The sequence below is a fragment of the Danio aesculapii genome, chromosome 16 (genome assembly GCF_903798145.1).
Source record: "Danio aesculapii chromosome 16, fDanAes4.1, whole genome shotgun sequence".
Taxonomy (NCBI): domain Eukaryota; kingdom Metazoa; phylum Chordata; class Actinopteri; order Cypriniformes; family Danionidae; genus Danio; species Danio aesculapii.
In genome coordinates, this window is record NC_079450.1 from 34,476,724 (window position 1) to 34,498,437 (window position 21,714).

Sequence of the window (21,714 nt, forward strand, 5' to 3'; positions counted from 1 at the left end):
TTTTACGCAGTGGATGCCCAACCAGCTGCAACCCAACACTGGGAAACACCCATACACTCTTGCATTCACACACATACACTACAGCCAATTTAGCTTATTCAAGTCATCGATACCGCATGTCTTAGACTTGTGGGGAAAACCGGAGCACCCAGAGGAAACCCACAGGAACATGGAAAGAACATGCAAACTTCACACAGAAATGCCAACTGACCCAGCCGAGGCTCGAACCAGCGACCTACTTGCTGTGAGGCGATTGTGTTACCCACTGTGCCACCACATTACCATGTTTTATTTTTTAAATAATACTTTAATTTAGGAAAAATGAATTAAATTGAGTCAAAGTGACAGTAAAGAACATTTACATGGTTACAAAAGAGTTCTGATCCAAACAAAACTAATTAAGACTTATTTTAAGCTTTCTAGAAAAATATCAAGCAGCACATTCATTCATTTTCCTTTAGCTTAGTACCTTTTTATCAGGGGTCGCCACAGCGGAATGAACTGCCAACTATCTCCTATTATCATTACTATTACCTATTAATATTAACATGCAAACCTTCTTGTCATGAGGCATTTCCAGCTCTACAATGGCAAAGTGCTGCTGTGTTTGACAGGACTGTATTTTGTTTGTTTTTGTTCACTGCATTCACATTTCTGTTTCAACTTCAGATGAGCTTTACACAAAGGATTAAAAAAGCACAGTTCTATCCAGCTGATGGCGCTAATGGATCAGAAAAGAAAAGAGAAGAAAAGAAGACAACTGTATAGGATGCTCGCCGGAAGGTACACTAACAAATTTTTACAGTCTATGATATTTCCTCTTACAAAAATGTATGGATTTGCTAAAGGAGACCTTTAGTAACTCCTGGAGCCATATGGTGCACTTTTTTATTATGGATGTGCTTTAACATACTTCTTTTGGACTGCTGATAAATCTTTTTTAAAATTTGAAGGTAACACTTTGATGGTCCATTTGAGTATTAGTAGACTGTCTGCTTAATATCTGTTGATACTGCTCCTTCAACAAACATTTTAACTGACTATAAGAAAGTTTGCAAGTACATGTCAATTTACACTAACCCCAACCCCAATCTAACAGTCTACTTATAATCTAATGAGAATTAGTTGGCATGTAGACGCAATGTAACTTCAATTCAACAAATGGACTATTAAAATAAAATGTGACCAAATTTAAAAGCAGACCGTTGTCATGGTCAATGCTGCCAAACTGATGAGGCTTTCTTTTTGTGCATCATTCCCTCATAGCAAACTAACAGTAAGAGAGGTGTGGTATTAAAAATATTGTGGCTGAAGCTGTCAAACTGAAGTCAACAGAGAAAGATTGGCACTCCAAATGTGGAAGCAAATGCTCAGACTTTATACTTTATTTACCAAAACAAACTTTTTGAATTGATTCAATTGCATGGATTAATTGTTTATCTAAAGAATATTCATGTGCACTAGCAAAAATAGCATTGTTTATTTTGTATTTGAATGAGGTATTTTAAAAATGTAAAAATTAAGATTGTTAGAGGTAGGGTCAGGGTAGAGGACAGAATATACTGTTTGTACACTAAAAATATGTTGTTGTTTTTTTATTTAACATTTTTACATTTTACAAACATGTCAAACAACCCTTATAGAAATAATAATAATGAAATATAAATACAAAAAAATAAATAAATAAATGAAAATAATAATAAAATAAAACCCAAGTACAACATCTACAGTTGTTACATACACTACACAATTACATACACTCTAAAAAAAGGAACATAACCACTTTTTTTAAATGTCTGATGGTAAATCATACTAAACGATTACTATTTTAGGTCCGTTAGGATTACCTAAATGATTTACATTTGCCAAATGCCAGAATAATGAGATTTGGGTTTTTTTTGAGAATTTATTTATTTATTTCTAGACAGTCAAAAGTTTACATACATTTCCTTGGTATTTTTTTAGCTTAGCTTTTAAACTGTATAACTTCCACAAGCTTCTCACAATAGTTTGAAGGAATTTTGTCCCTTTCCTCCTGATATAATTAGTGTAACTGAGGCAGATTTGTAGGCTGTCTTGCTTGCACAAGCTTTTTCAACTCTGCCCTCAATTTTTCTATAGGATTGAGATCAGGGCTTTGTAATGGCCACTCCAAAACATTCACTCTGTTGTCCTTAAAGCACATTTAACTAATTTGACAGTTTGCTTAGGGTCATGGTCTGTTTGAAAGACCCATTTGTGGCCAAATTGTAATTTCCTGGCTGATGTCTTGAGATGTTGCTTTAGTATTTGTACATATGTTCTTTCTTCATGATGCCATCTATGCTGTGAAGTGGACCAGTCCCTCCTGCACCAAAACCCGCCCCCATACTTCACAGTTGGGACGGTGTTCATAAGCTTGTAAGCGTTCCCCTTTGTCCTCCAAATGTAACACTGTAATCTGGCTTTTTTGTTGATTCTGGCTTGTTGATTTTCACATGTTGTCACAAACGGAAGCAGTGTGTTTGAGGTTTTCCTTAAATACTATTCTACAGTTGTGCCTTCAATTAACTCAAATGTTGTCAATTAGCCAATCAGAAACTTCCAAAACCTTGACACCATCATCTGAGCATTTTTTCAGAGGCATAATAATCTTATTGTATGTAAACTTGACTTTCAGGAAAAGTTATAACAATTTCTCCAAAAAATCTCTCTCTCATTATTCTGCTATTAAGCCTAACAGAAACAAATTTGATAATCCTAATTTACCTAAAAGAGAAAAGGTTTAGTCACATTAACATCTGACTTTTTTTTAAATGGTTATGTGCCTTTTTATACAGTGTATATAAACTTCTGGTTCAACTGTATATGCACGACAGATGTCTACATTTATGCAACAATCTCAATGTAATTCGAGTAATGAAAGATTACTGATCTATTATAATTGTTAAGAGCTAGCAAGGGTGATCAGTCAAGATCCAGCTGGACAGTTTAACATGAGAAAAAAAGGGCTTCCAAATTTTAACAAATGTTCTGTAATGTCTTTGAAAGGAGTATCTAATCTTCTTTAGTTTCACAAAATACTTTCAGCCACTGTACATGCGAGGGTGGCTAAAGCTCTTCCAGTTTAATAAAATTACACGCTTAGCATGCAAAGTAAGAAAGGCCACAAAGTTTAAAAAGTAAGTGGGTAATGTTTAATCATCAGGCATCACACCATACAGGCCAATAATAGGTGATGGTTCTATATCTATAGAAGTGATGGCTGAAAGAGAGAGAAATACTGAACCCCAGAATGACCAAAGAGATGGCCATGTCCAGAACATATGGGCTAAAGTGCCTAAATCACACTCCGAATCAATAGATGGGTTGATACGTGCGACCAGTGTAAAACATCATTACGTCTATGAGATTATGTCTACTGGGATAAGAGAACATGCATGTGCGTGTTACCTCTTCTACGAGTCTGGCCTGGCCCTGCTGTAACATTGGTCTCATGGCCTTCTGGAGCAAACCCACTGAGCCCGGGTACAGCATCCTCCGGCCAAATGAGTGAGCAATAACATAACTAAACCAAACAAAACACACAACATGACCACCAATAATGAATGATTGTAAGAGAGAAAATCATGACCTCTATTCAAAATCCTTGTTTTTATATGAACACCTCAGGATGTGGCAGGGGCAGTGTGCGAACTGAACTCAGTACAGTGTCTGCTGCTCCTCTGTGTTTGGGTTCAGGCCTCAGCAAAGACACGCCACCTTTAGAGGACTTCCTGCGAACAGAAGAAGTGCACGAACATCAGAAATCAGCAGGCTTCACTACACAACAGCAGTCTCATGGATAAAAACAGACACATTTGTATGCGCTTTGTTTGTTAGTTTACATGACAATGTCCATTTGGGAGCCTGAAAACAAACTTTGGTTTTTCATGTATAACACTGCATTTTAGTTTTCAATAATCGATGTAAACAGGGATTGTTATGATGACACTGCTGTCTGTACAATGTTTTATTACACAACTGTTGTGTAATTAGATGTTCAAGTCACATGTTACAGAATTGGATGTAAAACCTCTGTCTTTTTAATCGTTTAAAGGGCACTTATTTTACCTCTTTTTTTAGATTTAAAGAGCCCATATTATACATGAAATAGGGTCATATTTAGGTTGTAAGGGTCTCCAACAACAGTCTAATATGCATGCAAGGTCATAAAACACTTTGATGGTCTTTTAATCTGCATTTATTTTTACCTAATTATCCCAACGACTCCCATATGAATCGTTCAGCGATTCATTTGTTCCCAACCCCCTCCTCAGCGCGAAGCTAATCTGCGCTGATTGGACCGATGACAGCCTGCTGCGATTGGTCGACAGTGACAGGCTTCAGCACGAGACAGAGTGAAATGCCCAGCAGCTAATCAACTATATAAAAGTAGTCACAGTGCACACGCGCTTCATAGTGTAAGGCTTTTTTCACACACACACACAACGCTCCTCAGAAGAACTGGGGAGATCGACGCGAGTCTCTCTCTCTCCCTCTCCCTCTCCCACACACACACACACACACACAACGCTCCTCAGAAGAACTAGGGAAAGCGACGCGAGTCTCTCTCTCTCTCTCTCTCTCTCTCTCTCTCTCACACACACACACACACACACACACACACACACACACGCGCGCGCACACACACACACACACACACACACACACACACACACACACACACACACACACACACACACACACACACACACACACACACACACACACACACACACACACACACACACACACACAACGCTCCTCAGAAAAACTAGGGAAAGCGACGCGAGTCTCTCTCTCTCTCTCTCTCTCTCTCTCTCTCACACACACACACACACACACACACACACACACACACACACACACACACACACACACACACACACACACACACACAACGCTCCTCAGAAAAAGTAGGGAAAGCGACGCGAGTCTCTCTCTCTCTCTCTCTCTCTCTCTCTCACACACACACACAACGCTCCTCAGAAGAACTAGGGAAAGCGACGCGAGTCTCTCTCTCTCTCTCTCTCTCACACACACACACACACACACACACAACGCTCCTCAGAAGAACTAGGGAAAGCGACGCGAGTCTCTCTCTCTCTCTCTCTCTCTCTCTCTCTCTCTCTCACACACACACACACACACACACACACGCACACACACACGCACACACACACACACATACACACACACACACACACACACACACACACACACACACACACACAACGCTCCTCAGAAAAACTAGGGAAAGCGACGCGAGTCTCTCTCTCTCTCTCTCACACACACACACAACACACACACGCTCCTCAGAAAAAGTAGGGAAAGCGACGCGTCTCTCTCTCTCTCTCTCTCTCTCTCTCTCTCTCTCTCTCTCTCACACACACACACACACACACAACGCTCCTCAGAAGAACTAGGGAAAGCGACGCGAGTCTCTCTCTCTCTCTCTCTCTCTCTCTCTCTCACACACACACACACACACACACACAACGCTCCTCAGAAGAACTAGGGAAAGTGACACGAGTCTCCTGTCTCCTAGCTTACGATCGATCGCCATAGCAACGACAAACGGCAGTGGAACGCGAGCTCACAAAAGCCTTTAACGTTAAATCCGTAAACAAAGCGGCACGCGTCGCGTTTTTAACGTGGCTTACATGTGATAAGAGAATATAAAGAGTAACCGCGTGTACTGTACCAGGTTAACAACTCATCTTTGGGTAGAGACTGTCAATATTATCCATCTGAGCACAGCGTGACTTCATTGGACCGGCGGCGTCTGTGTGTGTGTGTCTAGTGTTTTTTCTGTGTTAGTGGGCGGGGCCGCAGGTTTCAAATCTCCCTGGTTTGCGCGCGTAACTACTGGCGAGGCTTGTGTTTTGTGGCTGCCTCGTTATCAAGGCGACTCGTTTGAAGCACTATGAGTCGACTCTTTTATAGATGAATCAATAGTTTTAAACACTGTACACTTACAGATTTAAGCCTTAGCTGGATATTTCACTTCACTTAGAGCTGTGTTACACACTACATGGAAGGGCATTTTCAAAAACCCATAATATGGGCTCTTTAATATAAGTCTTTTGTGTCTCCAGAATGTGTCTGTAAAGTTTCAGCTCAAAGCACTCATCAGATTAGTTATTATAGCTTTCAGAATATTGGAATGTTCTGCTCTGAACACTATGTAGCTGTTGTCTGTGCCTTTAATGCTAGTTCTTCCCACCCACCGTTGCCTGTCAGAGTGTGCCTCAATCTCCGGCTGCCTCAGATAAACAGCACAGTGACAGACATGAAGGAAGCAGATCTCACGTAACGTTTGTGAGAAATACTACAGTAAGAACTCTACTATTGATTATTTAATGTATTTGTTGTGGAGGTAATTCAAACCTTTCTGCAACGATGAGTAACACGGAACGTCCTAAGAAAGTTCACAGGCACACAGCATGCGCGTTTAACTTTGCACTGTTTGTGCATGGCAAATGTGACAGGATACACATTAATATCCACTGCTGTATGGATATCCGTTATGTTAATGTAAAAAATAAACCCGATTTAACGTCTATAAACTGGGATTGAAGCGTCTTCTTTTATAATTGTACTGACACACGGCTGTGGTGATAAAGTAAAGACGGTAAAATCACAATTTATTACAAACATGCACTGTTTTAAACTTGTAAAACTCATTCTCAAGGTGCAGCTGATCACAGCGAGCTAAACAGATCTTTTAATCCCAGTTGCTTTGCGCACGTCCTGTCTTGTTGATGATTATACGCATTATTATGGAGACATGTTAATAGGTGGCTGTCAATCAATTCAGTGGGCAGGGAAACTGCACTCCTACGTCACGTTGCGATGGGCTTCAAATGGGAGGGATTTGGACGTCCTATTTTGACGTCAGAAAGTTTAAAAAAGAGACTTATTGAGTTTATATCACCCCAATAGGACTGTGGACACACTATACCCACACATGGTTCTGTTCAAACAGCTTATAAATCATAGGTGCCCTTTAAGTGTTTTTATTTACATTTTATCAAATTGTTTACATGTATTTTTAGTAGTAATTTTTAATCCATCTATTATTTATTTTCCTTTAAGTTATTTCAGTACATCAAGTTTAATTAAATTAAAACTTTTAAGTAACAAGAGGGTTTAAGTTATGTTTAAATTTTTAGTTTTAACTATGATAACTGTGAAAATGGTAGCACATTAAAACGCAACCTGCACTAAGCCATATCACAACAACAACTATCTTATTTTTCTGTATCTTGATGCTCTAGCTAAAAAAATTCACTTAACTCCTTTAAAACAGAAAGGCTGAGAGCAAGAGCTTTACTCACGGACTACTAACGTCTTTCCAGCTGAAATCAGCAGGCCAGTGTTTGAAGTCGAAGTCAAAGCATGCCAGTTTTTTCTGCAGGGGACACAATCAACTGTTTAATGGCCTCATTAAAAGCAAAGCTCCATGGGAATGTTCCTGTGGCTCTGCTACTGTGTCACCTTGTTGTTTGTTGTGTGGTTGTTCCTGGTCTCCTCCAGTATGCTGATGAACTGAAGGTACTCAGGGTTTCTCCAGCGTCCCCAACCTGACAAGCGACGGCAGAAAAACACAAACAAAGATGAGACACATGCACACCTGTATTACATGTTACTTTACACAAGATTTCTGCAGCTTTCACCAAGTCAAATGTAAGAGATTTTAAAGGGACAGTTCAATGAGGACGCTGTAGTCATTTATTCACTTTTTCAAAACCTATTCGAGTTTCTTTCTTCTGTTAAACTAAAAGATGATATTTTAAAAAATGCTTGTTGCTACAACTACAGCAACCTGAATAATGACAATGGTAGAAATACTTGTAATAATGATAATGAGGAGATAACAGGACAAGTCAGGACAGTACTAATAATAATGATAATAATAATATTGATAGTAGTAGTCATAGTAGTAGTAGTAGTAGTAGTAGTAGTAGTAGTAGTAGTAGTGGTTGAAGTTGTAGTTTGGGTTTTTGAAGTAGTAGTAGTATCTGTAGTGATGTTGCTGGTATAGTGGTATCAGAAGTAGTGGATGTGTAGTAGTAGTAGTCGTTGTCTGTGTAGTAGTATCAGAAGCAGTAGACGTTGTTGATGTAGATGTTGTAGTAGCAGTCATTCCTGTAGTAGTATCAGTAGTAGATGTGGTAGTAGTAGTAGTAGTATCAGTGGTAGTAGTCGTTGTAATAGGTTCAGTAGTAGTACACATTGTAGGAGTAGAAGTGGTTGTGGCTGTATAGCAGTAGTAATAGTTGTAGCATTAGAAACTCTCTGTAGTAGTAGTTGGTGTAGTACTTGGGATTTATTTTTATTATTATTTTTATTATTTTAGTGGCTGTTGTTAATGATTATTACTGTTGTCCTTTCTTGCTTGTTTACTGTCATTATTACTATCATTATATCACTAGCATTGTTGTCATTCCTTATATAAGTTACTTGCTTCATTTAGTGACTGTTATTGTTCCTTTTGTATGTACTCTGACCTGTTTACCATGTTACCTTTACATGCGCACACACACACACGCACGCGCTGGTACTTGATTGTATTGTTGTTGTTTTTTGTATTTTTGTTATTGTTTCATTTTCTTTGTATTTGCATTATCTCAAATTGTGTACCTTTTGTATATTCTAATAAAAAAATAAATAAATAAATAAAAAAAATGCTTGTTGCTGAGACCCAATAGCAATCTTTCCATCCAAAAATGCAAATTAAATTCATGCACAAAACTGGAATATCACATAAAGGACGGGCAAATAAAGCATATCATTCCAACGAGTCAAAGAGAACAAAACACTTGCTGATTAACTGACGCCAAATATCAACAATAAAAACGGAATTTGCTGTGGTAGGAGAAGCTGCGTGAATCTTTTTTCATTTAGTTTTTTTATTTGGGAGTGTGCAGATACTCTTGACAGTTCTGAAGGTCATTAATAATATAATAACACTAATACTGAAATGGTTAAGGCATTATAAAATGACCAAGACAACATTTCACATGTCTTATAATGTGCTCAGCCTGCTGATTTGTCCATTCACACACATTTTTATCACCACATGATCTCTTATAACAAAATCACATCACCTTTTTTAATGCACATACTGAAATTTGTGCGGTAAAAGTGTTTCCATCATTATAGTTTATGAGCATTTTCAAAATTGATGCGCATCTTGGCGTTTTCATCAACTGATTTCTTATGCACATATCCAAAATGCGCATAAAAATAGGTGAATGGAAATGTAGTTTTTTTAATTAGATTAGATTAAACTTTATTGTCATTACACATGTACAAGTACAACGCAACGAAATGCAGTACTGTTTTTTACTTCCATAGTAATTTATTAAGTTGATGGATCAGGCAAACAAGCATTCTTCAAAATATCTTCTTTGTGTACAACAGAAGAAAGAAATTAATAAAGATTTAAAACTCACATGAGGGAGAGAAAATGATAGAGTAATATTAATTTGTGGCTTAACTATCTCTTTAGGGCTATTGTGAATAAAATCTAAGACCTATATCACAATGTTAGTACCAGTGGCAGTCTAATAATACTTTAGTTGTATTACAAATTTACATTTAAACCACAAAATCATCCCCAACCCCACCATTTTACATTTTCATCAAAACTGAGACCTTTTTATAATGACTCCAGACTTAGCTACACTAAAAAGTAAAGGTGCTTCAAGTAACCTGTTGAGTACTCAAGGAACTTCAAAATGTATTTTAAATGCCTTAAAGCTTTCTCTCAAAAAGGGGTTCCTTGAGGAACCACTGACAGTCTTTTCAGTACTTGCAGGACCCTTTTGCTGTAACTGGGATCCTACAAGCACTTTTTGTCAATACTGAGGTTCTGGAGTCACTGTTTCCTTACACTAAGACCTCGAAGCACTTTGAAAGTTATTGGAAGAACTCAAATTTCAAAAAAGAGTTACTCTAAAATCTATAAACTTTTATAATGGTTCCAGGTGGTTCTCTCTTCTAAAAGCTAGCACTTAAAGGAACCAAGAGATTTTTTAGTCATAATTGAATAGGACAATTGTGGAGACCAGAAAATGAGATTGATGAACTGCCCCTTTTGAAATGGTGCCTAAAGGTTCTTTAGAGGGTTCCGCCGGCGTGGCAATGTGAAGAACCCCAAAAAGTGCCTCCAGGAACCTTTAATTTTTACAGTGTAGAACACAATTAATCAGTGAAGTTATTACTTGATAAGAGCTAAACCTTTGATTTTTAAATGTTTTTGACTTTTTTAGCCTTAGAAATCCTGTTTATAACCAACTGAACATACAGAAATATTCTATTATTAAAATAATATTGTCATGTCAGCATCTTAGTCTATTTCCATGGCAAAACAATGAAGAAAATATAAGTATAATGAATACAACTGAAAACTAGCAAACAAACAAACGGTATTACAAATCTGTTTGACATTTCATTATGGATTTAATGTGATTTGTTATTCGTTCATTTATCCCAATGTTCTTGCCACTTAATATTCATATTACTAACTGATAATAGTTCTGATTTCTGAGGGAGCTAGAGACGAAATAGACAAACATCGGTAATAAAAAAGGTAAATATAGCATCACCTCTCAGACATGCCACTCCAAGAAGACAGACCAGCGCTGTGCCAACATACTGACTCAGAGGAACCAGCTTACTGCTGCAGATGTAGCCTACAACACACACAAAAATCACACTGCAACTGTGAATCAACACACACATACAGAACACAATGGTTTTAAAGTTGAATTTTGAGGTTAGACCTATTCAGTCAGTGTTTTTCATAGTCAAAATGACTGAGATCTGACCAATCAAATTAAAAGCATTAAAGTAGGCGAAGTTTATGTTTTACAAGGGCAGAGGGGAAATTACAATGAATTTTTTCACTTTAACATGATTAATATCAGTTTAATATTACAAATGACTGAAATTTCCAGTGCAATCTGCTTGAGTTTTTTTTTTTTTATAAAGTTTGACAATTATGAACTGAAAATGCGGTAAAACTCTCGTGTTCATTTTAACAGAAATATTTTTTTTCAACAAATTTCTAACATAATAGTTTTAATAATTAATTTCTAATAACTGATTTCTTTTATCTTTGCGATGATGACAGGAAATAATATTTTACAAGATATCTTTCAAGATACTACAGCTTAAAATGCAATTTAAAGGCTGAACTAGGTTTATTAGGCAAGTTAGGGTAATTAGGCAAGTCATTGTATAACAGTGGTTTGTAAAATATTTTGCTTAAGGGGGTTACTAATATTCTATTATAAAGTTTATTTACTTACCACACTTGGAATTTGATTAAAAACACAATAAAACCAGTCATATTAGAAATTAAACAGTAATTAAAATAAGATATATTCAGTTAAAGTCAGAATTATTAGCCCTCCTTTGAATTTTTTTTTTCTTTTTTAAATATTTTCCAAATGATGTTTAACAGAGCAAGGAAATTTTCACAGTATGTCTGGTAATATTTTTTCTTCTGGAGAAAGTCTTATTTGTTTTATTTCGGCTAGAATAAAAGCAGTTTTTAATTTTTTAAAAGCCATTTTAAGGTCAAAATTATTAGCCCCTTTAAGCTACAGTCAACAGTCTACAAAACAAACCCTCTTTATACAACAACTTGCCTAATTACGTTAACCTGCCTAGTTAACCTAATTAACCTAGTTAAGGCTTTTAATGTCACTTTAAGCTGTATAAAAGTGTCCTTAAAAAATCTAGTCAAATATTAATTACGGTAATCATAGCAAAGACAAAATAAACTGATAATTATTATGTTTAGAAATGTGTTGAAAAAAAATTCTCTCTATTAAACAGAAATTGGGCAAAAAAATAAACAGGGGGGCTAATAATTCTGACTTCAACTGTGTGTATATGTGTGTGTGTATATATATATATATATATGTGTATATATATTTAATATATGAACATATGCAAACATTAAAGAGATAGACCACACAAAAATGAAAAATCATTTAACCCCACTAAATCCCTATTTGAAACCAGAAATACTATGAAAGTCAATGGCTGTTTTTTCCACATCATTCTTCAGTATAATTTCCTTTGTATTAAACAGAAGAAAAGAAACTGGAACGTTAAAGAAATGCAAAGAATTTGTCATTTTAGGGTGAACTATCACTTTAAAACAGATTTTTGTAAAGCATCATACAGCAATATATCAAAAATCCTTCTGACATACAGAGTTATTACTCAAAAACGCTAAATTAGCAGAAATTGATTTTCTAAGATTTTCTGATTAATAGAAAGTTCAAGAGAAGAGCATTTATTTGAAACAAAGTTATGTACTGTGAATTATACACACCCTCTCCATTTATCAGGTTAATGCACATTTGCTGTATAAAAGTATTGATTTCTTACTGAAATTAATAGACAAACCTGACCACAGACTTTTGGATGCCAGTACATATCAGCAAAGCAAGCAAAAATATGAACCACTTCCCTGCATGAAATTCTTTTTTTATTGGAAAGGATGACTAGAAAACAGTTTACAGTACCATTCGTCATTTAATAGCATGATTGTTACAAGATAACCACATCTTCATAAAGCATAGATTCTCTTTTGTAGGAGATAACTGAACACTATTATTGAAGTAAACACTGTCTAACCAAAATATACTCTATTAATACCAGAGTATCAATGATACTGAACTACTGTACAAACAAAATAACACAAGTCCATAATTCTATACTCAATAATTAAAACAATTTAACAGCATTGCATTTACTTTATTCGACACTACACTAAAACATCTCTGATGCTCAATAAAAAAGATCCTACCTTGCTCATGATCTAAGAAAGAGGAGTTGAGTTAACAAAAAGCACATCCAGTTTTTAAACTGCAGCAGTTCATTCACAAGCTGAACGTCACTATTCCTTATAGACCTTACTGAAAGCTCTTATGAATGAAGCAGGCTAAAAATACATGCGGCGCTGCTGAGAGCATTAGCCTGTGACTCATTTGATATGATTATACCTGCTGAACATAACATTAAGACTGTTGCTAATCAACACCTGCTCAAGATATGTATGCAGAAATACACAGTGAGGTGGATATTATTTACATATTTACTAAAAAAAACAGGAACTGGAGGCACTGGACAAAGACAAAAATATTCATGTGCGTATTTTGGATGCATTTTAATATTACCTTTCCTGTAGAGATAGCAGAGGAGCAGTGGAGAAGTGTAGTATGACAGAGACCACAGCACTGACGCCTGAAGAAAAGCACACAACACTTATTAACCCTTAATTTATTAAAGGAACACTCCACTTTTTTTGGAAATAGTCTTATTTTACTACTCCCCTATAGAGGTAGAGGTTGTACTCTTTATGAAGAAATTCATCCGAACTCCGGGTCTGGCAACTTTAAATTGTAGTAGACAATTAGCATCTTGCTAAAACAAATCAAAAATAATCAATAATAATAATAATAATAATAGTTTTCCTCTTTAAGGCTTCTGTAGTCACATTGTTTACTAAGACTGACGAAAAATGAAAAGTGTTTAGATTAATATGGCCAAAGATGACATGGCTAGGAACTAGGAGGTTAATGGTCTAATACGATTCAATGATTTCTGCTAAGCTAAGCTAAGCTAAAAGTGCTCCGCCAGATTCAAAAAACGGTAAAACTCAACTGTTAAAGTCTTGGGGAGTTGTAAAATTGGCCTATTTCCAAAAAGTGGAGCGTTCTTTTAGGTTTGTTGTACTTTCAACAAGGATCTTTTGAAAAAGCACTTGAAATAATTAACCCAGGGTCATAGTTCACCCAAAACTAAAAAATATTCCATGATTTAGTTTCCCAATTCTTTACTTATTCCAAACCTGCTGTTTAACAGAATTTTAAAAATCCTATAAAGATTTGGAACCATTCGAGTAAATGGTAAGCTAAATGTTCACTTTTGAGTGAACTATCCCTTGAAAGGCTGGATAAAAATAATCTTGGTTCATTCTGCTTATAATTGACCTGGAGTAAACAACTAACACAGGCCAGCATATCAACCTATACTGATTTTTCCTCACTGTAAACTCCTAAAACTCAAGCTAACATCCTTATTTGCATATAGAATTGTTTCAATCTGATACATTCATATTATTCAAAACATATATGGAAACTAACACATTTTTTAAGATAGTAGAACATCATTCATTCATTCATTTTCCTTTGGCTTAATCCCTTGTTTATCAGGGGTCACCACAGCGAAATGAACTGACAACTATTCAGGCATTTGTTTTACACAGCGGATACCCTTCCAGCCGCAACTCATTATTGGGAAACACTCCTGCATTCACACTCATACACTATGGCCAATTTAGCTTATTCAATTCACTTATACTGCATCTCTTTTGGCTGTGGGGGAACCCGGAGCACCCGGAGGAAACCCACACGAACACGGGAAGAACATGCAATCTTCACACAGAAATGCCAACTGACCCAACTGGGGCTCGAACCAGTGATCTTGCTGTGATGCTACAGTGCTAACCACTGTGCTGCCCAATGGTAGAACTTTAGATTTTTATTTTGTACCACAACAACGTGTTTGTGATGAGTGGTGTGAAACACAAGAGTCTCTTATTAACACTCTGATTAGCAGACAGTATTTACAAAAAGTTATCATTTATGTGCTATCAAAAACTCACACTTGCATGAACAGGAATCATGTAGTCTTAAATTGTTTCTTTAGCTCTTCCTCAACCAAACCACAGGCTCTAAACTCTTTACCGTAATGTTAACCTTACAAATTTTAACATTGAAGAAACAGACATACAGCACACCATTAAATACTCACTGATGTCTCCCTGTTTTATGTTATCTTGTGCAAAAACACACAGAATAGCTTTAATGTTACTTCAGTACTTATTTTCCTTATCCAGTTTGATGCAAAGTAAAAAAAACTAAAACCTTCTACTACTCTGTGATTTTAAGTTCACCTTAATATACTAAACTTTTGGGTTCATGTAACATTTCTCACTCACTCTCCTTTGGCTTATTCCCTGCTTTACACATCAGAACGAACTGCCTATAATATTTTAATAAGTACAATTCATTTTTACACTAGTGATGTGTAATGGTCAAAACTGTAACGTTGGATGAAACGTTGGCCAATTGAGCACTGTTTCCATGCCATTTGTTCAAGAGAATCAAATCCCAGCTTTCTGGGAAAGAAGTCTGATATATCAAAGATATAGTTTCAGCAAGAGGTGAAACCTCTCGTTTTCCTTCATAATGAATGAGTTGCGCCTCAGAGTGGCAGATGTAATAAACACTCATGTTATCTTGCTTTTGGTGCTAGTGACTGATGTTTGGAAACAGTATCAGGAGAGAATTAAACACAATCTTTTGGAGTTGGACTTTTGTCTAAAAAAATAATAATAATAAATAAATAAATAAATATACAGCTGAAGTCAGAATTATTAGCCCCGTTTTAATTTTTTTTCTTTTTTAAATATTTCCCAAATGATGTTTAACAGAGCAAGGAAATTTTCACAGTATGTCTGATAATATTTTTTCTTCTGGAGAAAGTCTTATTTGTTTTATTTCGGCTAGAATAAAAGCAGCTTTAAATTTTTTAAAAAACATTTTAAGGTCAAAATTATTAGCCCCTTTAAGCTATATTTTTTTTCGATCGTCTACAGAACAAGCCATCGTTATACAATAACTTGCCTAATTAGCCTAACCTGCCTAGTTAACCTAATTAACCTAGTTAAGCCTTTAAATATCACTTTAAGCTGTATAGAAGTGTCTTGAAAAATATCTAGTCAAATATTATTTACTGTCATCATGGCAAAGATAAAATAAATCAGTTATTAGAAATGAGTTATTAAAACTATTATGTTGAGAAATGTGCAGAAAAAATATTTTCTCCGTTAAACAGAAATTGGGGAAAAAATAAACAGTGGGCTTAATAATTCAGGGGGGCTAATAATTCTTATTTCAACTGTATATATATATATTACTTGCAACGCATTATTAGTAAACTTCTAGCATGTTTTATACTGACGAAAACACTATGCTGAACCTCAGTATTTTTGGAGGATTGCTTTTCAGTAATAATAGTAATAAAATAACACTTTGCTGAATGTTTATGTGCTGATATCTTGGCTGTTTGTCCAGGATTAGCATAGATTTGACACTAAAACTTCCAGTGGGTGACAGCAAGTCTGTCCTAATGGGTATCTTTATGGACCATTAAATCATTCGTTCAAACGTTCAATAACAGATTAATCACAAAACAAAATACAGCAGTCATGTTGCAGCGAGACGCACAAATGTTCTGCTCTGGTTTTGTTGGAAAACGCACTACCAATCAAAACTTTCTGAACAGTAAGACTGTTCATGTTTTTTAAAGAAGTCTCTTCTGCTCACTGAGCTATAAGTAAAAAATATTTTACTATTTAAAAACAGTTTTCTATTTGAATGCATTTGATTTCATTTTACTATTACTGTGTGGAAAACAGAAGAGTTCAATATTTTCAGCTTACTTGCATAGAAGGTTTATAAGAACAGCATTTATCTAAAATAGAATTCTTTTGTGACATGATAAATGTCTTTATATTCGCCTTTGATCAATTTAATGCATCCTTGCTAAATAAAATCATAACATTTGAGTCTATTCGATTTCTTAACCCCACTTCCCCCCCAAAAATATACTGACTCCTGATTTTGAATCGTATAGTTTATAATTATACAAACATTATTTCAGATAGATGCTAATCAAGTCAAGTCAAGTCTTTATTGTCATTCTGCTACATGTGTGGATATACAGAGGAATGAAATGTTGTGTCTCGCAGGACAACGATGCTACATAAATTAATTATAAACAGACACACAACACTGGACAAAAGCTTTTTAAAAAACAAAAACCTATGCATAACTAACATATATTATAAGATATCTTTAGTTCTTTTCATTCATCAAAGAAATTAGAAAAATATCAAATAAAATAATCCACTGTTAATAGATATTATTTATAATAATAGTTTCTTAAACAGCAAATATGCATATTAGAAGCATCATGTTACTGTAATGCTGATTAAAAAATAAGCTTTGAAATCTCATAAATAAATGACATTTCAAAATATATTCAAACAGAAATCAACGATTTTAATTGTGAAAAAAAGATTTAAAAACTGCTGTTTTTTCTCTACTTCAAATCAAATTAACACATGCTTGTAACAAAAGAGACTTCTTTAAAAAAAAAAAACATGAAAACATGAAAAACATTAATGTTGTTGTTAATTTTTTGTAGTATTTTGTTAAGAATCAAATAAAGAAGCTCAACAAATATTGATTTATTAATTTTCATGAGTCAAATTAAGTGATAACATCAGCTTCCACATGGTTTAAAGAACAATTATGACACTACCATACACAAAACGTTAGTACAACAGTGTGTTTAACAGGGCATTGTTCCACATTCACAGCTTAGCTTTTCATAACCCCGCTTTTTGTGAAACGCTTCTTTACCCAGGCTAAAAGCACTGTTTAAAACAATGGTAACCTGGAATTAAGCTAAAAAGCAAACTCGTGCACTGCTCATGCGCAAACTGGAGAGAAAAGTCTGTATGAAACATCACTGCAATCACATACCCAGCCGAGGATGCTGTCTGTGTGTCTCTCCAGACCTCTGGGCTGATAATTCCAACCCTGCAGATGACAAACACATGCTGAGTTTAATACTGTATATCTGTAAAAATATATGACTTATAGATGTAAATGGTGATATAGTTTCTGAACATAACTATACCACATTTTTGACTACTAGACATATACCTTTTATAACAGGTAATAAAAGGTCTGATGGGAATATTTTAGTTTTTTTTGCATTTTCTAATCTTCAAGAAGGAACAACAGTCCTACATGTCATATTTTATTCTTAGCATTAACAATTCTGCATGTAAAAGTTATGTTATTTAAACTTAACAGACACATACAAACATGAATAAATGTGTTGCTGCCATGTATATTTCAATTATTAATATTATATAAACAAATGTCTACTCTTAGCATGATTAGCAGCGGTATTAATATGATATTTATTATCATTATTAGTGATAAATTACATCATATTGTTAATAATAATAAAATAATCTTTTATTATTTTGGATTAGGGCTGGGAGATATGACAAAAATACAATCTCGATAATTATTATCCATATTGAATGATAACAACATATATTTCGATATCAGTTGTTAATGCTTCCAGGTTTAAAAGAGTATCCCAACAATGACTGAAGCCACAAAGATCAGTGGGTCCGTTAAATGACATAATATACTTTCGGCCGATACATTTTTGGTGGCCAAAAATTTGGTGCATCTCTAATATCAACACACTTTTTGATTCCCCTTGTTGCACATTTCTGCTGTGTGATTGGCTCTTAGATCAATATAGAGTAAAAAAGTCCAGAGCTTACTGTTGTTATTGACATACATATTATCACGATTTGATATAACATCATTTATCGGCCCAGCTCTATTCTGTATGAATAAAACCAGCAGATTTTACATGTCATGTACTTTTATTCAAGCATCTGCTTAATAAATAAAATAAAAATAAATAACAGGGTTTCTGCAGGTTTCTTCCAAAAAAAAATTAAAGACTTTTCAAGACCCTTTTAAAACCATTATAAATTAATTTTAGACTTAAACAGGGCTAAACACTAAGGATTTTTTTCTAATGACCCGGTTACTTCTCTAAATAGTTTTTGTATAAATGGAAGATCATGTAAAGGGATGTGTTGCTTTAGGTTTCTTCCCCTGATTAGGGAATTTAATTCAGAGAATTTGCTGTAAAAATGTCTAACACCTGTTGCAAATTGTATCTCTTTGCAATAAACAACTTAAATCTATACACTGTAAAACAAAACAGTCCACTTTATCAAATGAAATTAGTGTAGTTAATTCAGAATTGACTGAAAGGTAATTGTACTCATTTGAAAAGGGTTTTGAACTCTGTTGAAGGTAATGAGTTAATTAAATGCCTCATCACTTCAACTTAAATGGAGTAAGTACTCATATAGATTTGTTTTTTTAACTCAAATAGTTTGTTGCAATCGGTTTCCTCAAACAGTTTGAGTTGCCTTAACTTATTGAGTTTTACAGTACAGTACAGTTGAGTTCTCTACATTTATTGGGTTTTACTGTGCTCATATTGCTTCATTTACTCAAATGGATTAAGTTCACAGTACTCATTTGGATTAGTTTTTGAACTTAAATGGTTTTGTTGCAATTGGTTTCCTCAAATGGTTTGAGTTACCTTAACTTTTTGCGTTTTACAGTGTAAGAAAAGACGTTTTGAGATGGATTATAGGTGACAAATTGGGTAGCTTTACTTGGACATAGGAAAATTAAGACCTTTTTAAAATGATTTAAGACCTACAACACAAAATTTCAGTGAATTTAGGACTTTTTAAGACCCTGCGGACACCCTGAATTAAAATAATAATAAAATAATCTGAATGAATATAGTCCCTTTTTTGTTGTAGTCTAATGACAAGGCTATTTAGTACTGTACCAAGAAACAGGAGTAAATTAAAAATGTAAATAAACAATTAAAAGCTACATAAGATATCAGTTATTTAACATACAAATATTAAAATAAATATTATTATAGCTAAACATCTTCTTATGCCAATCTAATAGTTTTAGCTGCACTAAAGATTATGGAAAACATAATAGAAAGGTTGCAAAAGAGTCTAATCGTTTAATTTGTTTTTGAAAAACAGCCTATTGGAGAAATTGCTATACATCATAAATACCAAAGAATTACGTATTGTAAAGGTTTTAATTCAACAAACATTGAAACTAAATATGGAGAATGTATTGTTTTATAGCAAGAGGGGGCTGGTAAACGTAACCTCATAACAACGTCACATGTCTGATACAGCAAGCAGAAACAGAATAAAACGCCGTAAATAAACACTGGGGTGCGATGATAGTGTGGTGTTGATATGGTCGTGTTCCTCATGACAGATGGTTGACTGACCTGTCATTAGACAACTAAAGCTAAGCTCAGTTAGCAAACCGCTCTCAATCAATAAATGTTTAACAAAACCGAGTGAGCTGCCTATCTAGACAGCGTTTAGGACATCGTTGTCACAAATTCCGAACATTTGAATGGAACCAAATCCCTCATAATGCTGTCTAGATAGGCAGCTCACTAGGATTTGAGACTAAGCCAACAACACAATAATGCACTTCCGCACATTGCTCCGAGACTGATCTCGATCGCGTTTTAGCTCTCCGGGTCTGTGTGAGGAGAGGAAAGAGTCCTACCCTGCGGGCCGATCGGCCGTCAGTGCGGGTCTGGTCCGGGGAGCGGTGGATCCGCTGCAGATTGGGCCCTAGAATGCACCGAAGCCACACCAAGCCGGCCATTCTCACCTCGGTCAGGAACTACTACGGCGGCCTGTGAGGCTCAGAAGAGGTACAGCAGCGAATACGGGTTGTTGCTAGAAGGGATACAGTTTCAGCCGGAAGTTAACGAGAATTATTTATTAAGTTATCTATTAATTGTATTTTATTCACGTCTCCCCATGCCTCAGCCTTAAACCCAACCATCACAGTAATGTAAAAACATTAATATACCAATATTATTTACAAAATTACTATCAAATTGAATTGTGTTAACGTCTACCCCTACCGTAACCCCGAACTCAACCCGCACAGTAACGTAAAAATATTAACTATTGTTATACAGTGTCACAAAAATTATGCTACATTGAGGTGAGTATCCGCAGGTGTATGCCATCTAGAGTCTAGACTTCACCGCGTCTTTTTCCACGTCACAGCCACGTGCAGCTTCTAGTGTTCAAAGCAAAACATGGATTTTATGGAGCATTCATTCATTCATTCGTTCATTCATTTTCGACTTAGCCCCTTTATTATTCAGGGCTCGCCACAACGGAATGAACTGCCAACTTATCCAGCATATGTTTTACGCAGCGGATGCTCTTCCAGCTGCAACCCATCACCAGGAAACACCCGTTCACACTTATTCACACAGCTGGAAAGGGCATCCGCTGCGTAAAACATGTGCTGGATAATTTGGTGGTTCATTCCACTGTGTCAACCCCTGATTAATAATAATAATAATAATAATTAATAATTAACTAATAACTAAGCTGAAAAGAAAATTAATAAATGAATATTTAAAATATGCCCCCCCCCCCCAAAAAAAAGTGTATAGCACAAAGCATAATTAAATAAATGAAATTTGATCGTGAAAAAATATTAAATTATACTTATTTGCACACTTGATGTATATTTGATTTCTGAAATCTATTCTGATATTTTTTACAATATATTGATATACACTGAATTAATAATTTTATAATGAACAAATGGGCTTCACGGTGGCGCAGTGGGTAGCACAATCGCCTCACAGCAAGAAGGTCACTGGTCTGAGCTTTGGCTGGGTCAGTTGGCATTTCTTCCGGGTGCTCCGGTTTCCCTCACAAGTCCAAAGACATGTAGTATAGGTGAATTGGGTTAGCTAAAAATTGACCATAGTGTATGTGTGTGAATGATTGTGTATGGGTGTTTCCCAGTGATGGGTTTCAACTGGAAGGGGATCCGCTGTGTAAAACATGTGCTGGATAAGTTGGCGGTTCATTCTGCTGTGGCAACCCCAGATTAA

General features: G+C 35.4%; 1 protein-coding gene across 1 annotated transcript in view; it reads right to left on the bottom strand.

The window, feature by feature from the left end:
- The window catches only part of abhd16a (abhydrolase domain containing 16A, phospholipase), a 36,032-nt gene extending 15,534 nt beyond the window's left edge, over window positions 1–20,498 (bottom strand). The window contains 9 exon segments of the mRNA XM_056475625.1: window positions 3,433–3,547; window positions 3,647–3,663; window positions 3,665–3,755; window positions 7,362–7,435; window positions 7,522–7,607; window positions 10,638–10,724; window positions 13,227–13,293; window positions 17,667–17,723; window positions 20,352–20,498. Of these exon segments, the coding sequence (XP_056331600.1) occupies window positions 3,433–3,547; window positions 3,647–3,663; window positions 3,665–3,755; window positions 7,362–7,435; window positions 7,522–7,607; window positions 10,638–10,724; window positions 13,227–13,293; window positions 17,667–17,723; window positions 20,352–20,453 (696 nt within the window). The 5' untranslated portion in view covers window positions 20,454–20,498.
- Between the last annotated feature and the right edge of the window lie 1,216 nt (window positions 20,499–21,714).